Source organism: Cebus imitator, unplaced genomic scaffold (genome assembly GCF_001604975.1).
Source record: "Cebus imitator isolate Cc_AM_T3 unplaced genomic scaffold, Cebus_imitator-1.0 Scaffold214, whole genome shotgun sequence".
In the NCBI taxonomy this organism is placed as follows: Eukaryota; Metazoa; Chordata; class Mammalia; order Primates; family Cebidae; genus Cebus; species Cebus imitator.
This window is the reverse complement of record NW_016107529.1, coordinates 1,134,083-1,141,052: the sequence shown is the minus strand read 5'-3', so window position 1 is coordinate 1,141,052 and position 6,970 is coordinate 1,134,083. Positions and strand designations below refer to the sequence as shown.

The 6,970-nt window shown below is 60.0% G+C and overlaps 1 protein-coding gene across 2 annotated transcripts; it reads left to right on the top strand.

The window, feature by feature from the left end:
- Positions 1–622: 622 nt before the first annotated feature.
- On the top strand, positions 623–6,231 carry DMRTA2 (DMRT like family A2). Of its 2 annotated transcripts, none has more exons than XM_017548714.2 (3): positions 623–707; positions 2,291–2,860; positions 4,050–6,231. In XM_017548714.2, the coding sequence occupies exons 2-3, from the start codon at positions 2,299–2,301 to the stop codon at positions 5,099–5,101; spliced, it is 1,614 nt and encodes a 537-aa protein (XP_017404203.1). In that variant the 5' UTR covers positions 623–707; positions 2,291–2,298; the 3' UTR covers positions 5,102–6,231. The 2 variants fall into 2 exon arrangements, with proteins under 2 accessions (XP_017404203.1, XP_037601727.1); XM_037745799.1 differs by lacking the exon at positions 623–707 and adding an exon at positions 714–931.
- The last annotated feature ends 739 nt before the right edge of the window (positions 6,232–6,970 follow it).

The following is a 6,970-nucleotide window of genomic DNA, read 5'->3' as shown; positions in this document are numbered from 1 at the left end:
GAGCCGAGCCGGCGCCCCAGAAGCTGAGGGGTTACACACGTCTACGCAGAGAGGCGCACCGGACACGGTAATTAGGAGCAATTCACACGCTCTCGGGCGCACGGAAACTACATGTCACGAAATTTTCAACGCTCCTCCTCGCCCACTTTTTTCCACTCCTTCCCTGGCGCGCCCCCTCCCCTCCCGGAGGCACACAGTGGAGCTTTTGGAGTTTCGAATCTTTCGGACACTGTAGAATGCGGGGCTCCCCGGGCGCGGGCCCGGCCAATCAGAGCGCCGTCTGCCTCCCCTGGCCAATGGCAGGCGCCACATTGTTGTCCAATTCTGTCTAATGGAGCCCTAAGGAGCAACAATAGAGCGGGCGAGCTGCTCATTGAGAGTCTGGCAGCGCCGGGCAACTGGGCCCCGGCTGCGCGCAGCGTCCCGCGCGCACCGCGAGGGGACGCGGCACGACGAGAGTCCGGTCACGGGTTCCAACCAGGCGGCTGGCAGACAGGCCTCCGACCCGGATTTCTGAAGGGAGGGTTGGACTGCGCTGCGTTCTGAGGGGTCCGGAGGTTCGGACATGGTGACTGAAGGAGGGTGACGTGGTCAGATCAGGGACCCGGGGCAAGGGGAAGAGGCCAAGAACGCCAGCGTCGCCAGTGGAGCCGGGAGGCGTGTGCAGCGCCGGCGGAGGAGGAGGAGGATCCCGCAGCCCTAGGCAGGTAGTTGAGGGCCTCAGGGAGAGCCCCGGGTGGCGACCTGGTCTGCGGCCCCTGTTGAGGAGGCCCGGGCCCCGTGGGCCTTAGGGACGGCGCGGCCCGAGGGTTCTGGGGAGGAGGCTCCTAGAGAGGAGGTCTGGGACTCTCGGACGGAAACACGAGGACTCTGTCCCGGGCTCTGGCGGGGACGGGGAAAGCGTGAAGCAGAGGAGACCGCGGCGGAAGCGGTGAGCTGGGCCTGCTTGGGCCTTGCGGGGCTGCGGTGCGAGTGGGACTCCGGTGTCCATTTGTGACCAGTTCAGACGGCGACTCCCCAGGCTCGGTGAGGCCTACTGGGCCATCTGCGTCCTAGGACCCCAACTCTGAGATCAGAACGCAGGAGCCTGCGCTTGAGCGGGGTTCCCAGGGGCCCCAAGTCGGGGAGGGCGTGTCTGACGACTGTGTCCCTAAACCCGGAGGGGAGGGTAAGCGAGGGCAGTGTGAGGTGGTCTTCGAGAAAGATCCCCTTCCCGAATTATCTAACTTTTCTCAGGATACGTCTTCTGCCCCGACTACTTCTCCTGACTGCGAGGCTAAAAAATTGCACGACAGGTTTTACCCAATCCCCTCCCCGAGGCTTTGCCTGTGGGTTTTTTTTTTCTTACACATTCCCCCTCTCCCGGGTGCGGCCCCTGGATTCCGGACACCCAGATCAGCTGCTTTTCGCTGTTTTCCTTGCCCATGAAGCTCATCTTTGGGCTGCGTTTGCCTATACAGAAAGTTTCTTTGGCTGAATTTTTCTCCTTAATACTTCCCAGTCCTAAACTAGATCCACATACACTTTCTCCCCCACTCTCTGGAGGCCCGCACGGTGGAACTTTTTGGAGCTTACATTTTTACGGGTCCCAGAGCCACTGGGCCTAACTTTGCTGGAGTTGTTTCCTCGCTCCCACTCTGCTTCCTAGAGCGATTCTTTCTGCTCCTGGTTTTTCTCTCCAATGCTTCTGCCCCAGCCTGCATTAAAAGCAAACAAACAAAAAGAAACAAAACTCTGACCCAGCCAGCTCAACTCTGCAACTCCGTCTCTCTCTCCTTATCTTCACCCTTCCACCTAACTGCCCGTTTTGCTCCCGGTTTTCCTGTTTTGCCCTTGGCATCATCCTAACTTCTGGGCCAAAGCTGTCGCTCTAATCCCAGTCCCGCCAAACTAACATTTCTCTAGCCCGTCTCACCCCAATTAGGCTAAGCTTTAGGGAATCATCTCTCCTTTTTCAAATGCTCATTACATCCATCCGAATCAGTGACTTTCACACTTTACATGTCTCTTTATTTTTTTTTTTCCGGCGGAATCACTGATTCAGACAAAATCTAACCCCCAGCGTGTAAATCAGGTCTAAGAGCAGCCGTGGGGGGTCTGGGGTGGAGGCGCTCGGGCTCTGGAGAAGATTCCGACTGCTCCTCCTCCCAGCAATTCGGGCCCCGCTAGTCCAGCCCCTGCTGCCCAAATTTCCCTCTCCAACTTGGGTTCCTCCGGGCTGCGCTTCAGCCTAGCTCGCGGTGTGCTCCTCACCGGGGTTTCTCCCCTCTCCCACCTTCTTTCCCGTCAGGTCTTGTCATGGAGCTGCGCTCGGAGCTGCCCAGCGTGCCCGGCGCGGCGACGGCGGCGGCGGCGGCTACAGCGACGGGGCCGCCTGTGGCCTCGGTGGCGTCGGTGGCGGCGGCCGCGGCGGCTGCCGCATCACTACCGGTGAGCGTGGCAGGCGGCTTGCTGCGGGGGCCGCCGCTGTTGCTGCGGGCAGCCGAAAAGTACCCGCGGACCCCCAAGTGCGCGCGCTGCCGCAACCATGGCGTGGTGTCGGCACTCAAGGGCCACAAACGCTACTGTCGCTGGAAGGACTGCCTGTGCGCCAAGTGCACGCTTATCGCGGAGCGCCAGCGTGTCATGGCGGCGCAGGTGGCGCTGCGCAGGCAGCAGGCGCAGGAAGAGAACGAGGCGCGCGAGCTGCAGCTGCTCTACGGCACTGCGGAGGGGCTGGCGCTGGCCGCGGCCAACGGCATCATCCCCCCGAGGCCCGCCTACGAGGTCTTCGGTTCAGTGTGCACCGCCGACAGCGGGGGACCTGGAGCAGGAGCGCCTGCGGGGACCGGAGGCGGAGCCGCGGGCGCAGGGGGCGCAGGTGAGAGCGCGGCCAGGCCGCAGGATTGCAGCTCTGGGGCACGCAGCCCAGGAACTTGTCTCTGTTCAGAAAGAGTAGAACCCCGGTGTCCAATCGCCTCGCTACTAGGGTTCACCGCTCTCCCAGCGTCGGGTATGGGGCGTGGGTACAGAAACTGTTCTTCCGCTTCTGAAACATTTGCACTTCACCCCTTTTTCCCACCGTTACCCAAAATCAGGCAAGTCCCTGCTTCCTCGATTTGTCTTCTCCCCAGGTGGAAACCTGCACATCTCATCTTCCTCCGCTCTGTGCTTCTCCACAGGCCCTTTCCCTGGGCCACTTCCCAACCCTGTTAAGAAATCCGACTCCCTTTAACCGACCCCCACCCCATTGCTTTCCCTAGGTATTAAGAAACCCTCGTTTCTTTTCCGCATGTAATTCCCCTTCTTGCGTTCCTAACGCCCTCTCGACAGCCACTTCCTTCGCCCTCCCTCCTTCTAGCTTCTTCCGCACCTCCCCGGTTTCTCTGGGTCTGCTTTCCTTTGCCTTTTCCTCTTCGATGCCTAGCCCCACCCTCTTTTTCTGGACTCCCGTGGCTTTTTCTGGGGAGGGAGGAAATTAGGCCAGGACCATTGAGGGGAAGGAGGGATCAGCTCTAATCTTGGGAGAGAAGAACTTCTTAGGTCTCATTTTGGAAAGAGCGGATTAGAAATAGGGGTTCTACTTCTGCCTGTAGAGAAGCTTAGGACCTCCTAGATAACTAAAGCCCCTTTCCTTACAGGCTGCGCTGCCCAGGGCAGGCATCTTCTATACAGTGGGCTCTTCTTTACAGCGTTATATTGTCTCCCGTTTGAACCCTGGACCAGGCCACTTCTCCAGGGCAGCGCAGGACTGGAAAGGAAGTTAAGGGTGGAGGTGTTGGGGCACAGATGTGGGGAGAGCAGGCCTGAACATCAACTTTACAGGGCCCGGGTGGTTGGGGATTCTGGGTACAGAAAAAGAGGGAGCCCTGGGGTCAGGGAAAGAGAGACAGGGCTGTAGGGGCTCAGAGCGGAAGGAATGCTAGAGCAAAAAGGAAGAGGGGCACTGGAGCCTAGTGAATAAGGGCTGTGGGGCTGAGGAAGAGGAAACTAAGATCCAAAGGGCTGAGGTGCTGTGAGTGTGGTCCTCTAGCTAACCGCTCCTCACGACACGTTTTCTCCCCTCCCAGAGGCCAAGTTGCAGAAGTTTGACCTGTTTCCCAAGACGCTGCTTCAGGCAGGCCGCCCAGGCAGCCCGCAGCCGCCGCCGGTGAAGCCCTTATCACCCGATGGCGCAGACTCGGGGCCCGGAACGTCGTCTCCGGAGGTGCGGCCCGGCTCAGCCTCGGAGAACGGCGACGGCGAATCCTTTTCTGGTTCGCCCCTAGCTCGGGCCTCCAAAGAGGCAGGTGGCAGCTGCCCAGGCAGCGCTGGCCCTGGCGGCGGCGAGGACGACAGCCCGGGCTCCGCTAGCCCTCTGGGCTCTGAATCCGGTTCAGAGGCCGACAAAGAAGAGGGTGAGGCCGCGCCGGCGCCCGGGTTGGGCGGAGGCCCGGGTCCACGGCAGCGGACGCCGCTGGACATCTTGACCCGCGTCTTCCCAGGCCACCGGCGAGGCGTCCTGGAGCTGGTGTTGCAGGGCTGCGGCGGCGATGTGGTGCAGGCCATCGAGCAGGTTCTGAACCACCACCGCGGGGGCCTGGCGGCCGGCCTGGGCCCTGCGGCGCCCCCAGACAAGGCCGCTGTGGGTGCCGCAGCAGCTGCAGACGACGCGTGGCCCGGCCGTGTCGACGCCGCCGCAGCCGGAGGGCCCGGGCTGCCTGCGCCGCTGCAGGCCGGGCCCGCCGCACCGCCGCACCACAGACCCTTGCTGGCGAGCGCCATGGCGCCTGGAGCGCTGGGCTCGTTGAGCAGCCGCTCCGCCTTCTCGCCGCTGCAGCCCAACGCCAGTCACTTCGGTGCCGACGCGGGCGCCTACCCGCTGGGCGCACCGCTCGGCCTCAGCCCGCTGCGCCTGGCCTACTCGGCGGCTGCGGCGCACAGCCGCGGTCTGGCCTTCATGGCGCCCTACTCGACCGCCGGCCTGGTGCCCACGCTCGGCTTCCGCCCGCCCATGGACTACGCCTTCAGCGATCTCATGCGCGACCGCTCGGCCGCCGCTGCGGCAGCTGTGCACAAGGAGCCGACCTACGGCGGCGGCCTGTACGGGCCTATGGTCAACGGCGCTCCGGAGAAGCAGTAGGGCAAGGGGCCTGGCAGCCGGCTGGTCCCCAAACAGGAACCCCAGTCCTGTCCCCGCGAGCCGCCTACCCCTCTTCGCCCAGCGCGGCCTCTGCGCCCTGGCTGGGGTCCTCTCACTCCAAGGTGGTTTTGGGGTTTTGTTTTGGAGGTGGGTGGGGAAGGCTGAGCAAAGGGGAAGCAACTACAGACAGGTGCAGGTGTTCTAGGAGGGGGTGCGCGGCCTGGGTCCTCATTTTCCACCCAAAGAGGCTTTGACCTCTCTTCAAGCCTCCGCAGCCCCCTTTCCAAAAGGCCGGGAATTCAGGAGAATTAAGAGGCTGCGACAGCAGTCCAGGGTCCTGCGGCTCCTTAGCTGTGTTGTGCTCATCCGGCTCTCAGTGGATGGCAGGATAATCTGAGAGTCTTTTCTGTGTCTCCCCAGCCCCTACTTTTAAAAAATTTAAATGTTCACTCTAACAAATATAAATTTAGGATGTATAAATCTCTTGGCACTGAGTTGAGTCTTTGGAACACACATATATATCGATACAATTGTAAAAAAAAAAAAAAGGAAATGAGTTCTAAGGTGCACTTTCCTTGTTGCGGTATTTGTCGCTCTCTTTGTTGCTTATGCCGATAAGCATGGGTTTCCTTGGTGCAGTGTGTTTTTATATATGTATAAATCTATATATAATCTATACATATATATATACAAGCCAGTGTATAATGTTATAAAATGGAATTCTAAGTTATTAATTGTAATCTGTAGGTGACCTCGGTATTAACGTAAAAAACATTCAAAAACAAGCAAAAAAAGGACAAAATGGAAAAAAAATTAGACTGCGCGCATTGTACTTATCAGGTTTATAGATTAAATATATTGGAAACTCGGGACGAATCCTGCCCACCTGCCCCCCTTGCCTGCGGCTGGTCTGTTCCTAAGGAGCCGTCAAGGTGCGCGCTGAAGCAGGAACAGAGCGACGTGTGACTGAGCCAGAACCGCCCGCTCGCGGGCCCATCCTCGCCTCCCGGGACTCGCCAAACGCCCTGACTGAAGGGCCGGCAGCGGAAAACGCTGCTGCAGAGCAGCACTTTGTGCTTTCCTTTGCATAGATATGAGCTAGAAATAAATGTTATTTTCTAAGAAAACAATGAGGAATACCGTCCCGCTCCTCGAGAAGTGAGGGGTGGGGAGGCGCGGGGGCAGGGTCTTGATTTCTCGCTCAGACCGCGGTGTTAAGGAGATGCGTGACCGAGGTCCCGCGAGAGCTGCGACCCTCGGGGAGACTGGGAGAGAAGACTTCCTGTGGTACCTGGGAGGACCTATCCTACCAGAGTGGCGCGGGGCTCACAACTCCCGAAGGACCCGCGACCGCTGCCCAGCGGGAACCCAGGGTGTACCCCAGCTTGGGCGCGCAGGCTGCAGAGGGGTCGCCTTGCCAGAGCTCTTAGTTTTTAGGTCACGGGCCCGAGCCTTCACAGGGATCTTGCAAGGCTGAGGCCCAGTTCCCGCTCTTTTCTGGGTGCAGATTTGGGCATAGCTCACGTCGCACGCAGTGAGCGCCCCATCTCAGGGTTGGAACCACAGGCAGCGGAGGCGACGGCTGAGCAGAGTGACTGCTGCCATTCTCCTGACAAGGGCTACTGCCTGGGAGTTATTATGGGGTCGTGAGGGTTGGGAGTGGCATGCTGCCTTCCTTGAAGCAGTGTAATACGAGAGAGTGGCCGCGAGGACGCGACTTCGAGCTAGACCTCGTCTCTCACCCTTTTCACCTTCACTCCTCACGTCGAGCTGAGCAAATTAGCCGCTCCTTGGCCGACCCTCTCCTTCAACCTCCAGTCCCTCCCTCCCGCTTCCCGCAGAGTGACTCCCCCGCTCCAGGAAAAGAGT

Bases quoted from the DNA above. Each gene is read 5' to 3' on its own strand.
- DMRTA2 (XM_017548714.2), top strand. From the start codon at position 2,299: ATGGAGCTGCGCTCGGAGCTGCCCAGCGTGCCCGGCGCGGCGACGGCG. The intron at 2,861-4,049 runs GTGAGAGCGCGG...CTCCCCTCCCAG, and splicing joins CGCGGGCGCAGGGGGCGCAG to AGGCCAAGTTGCAGAAGTTT.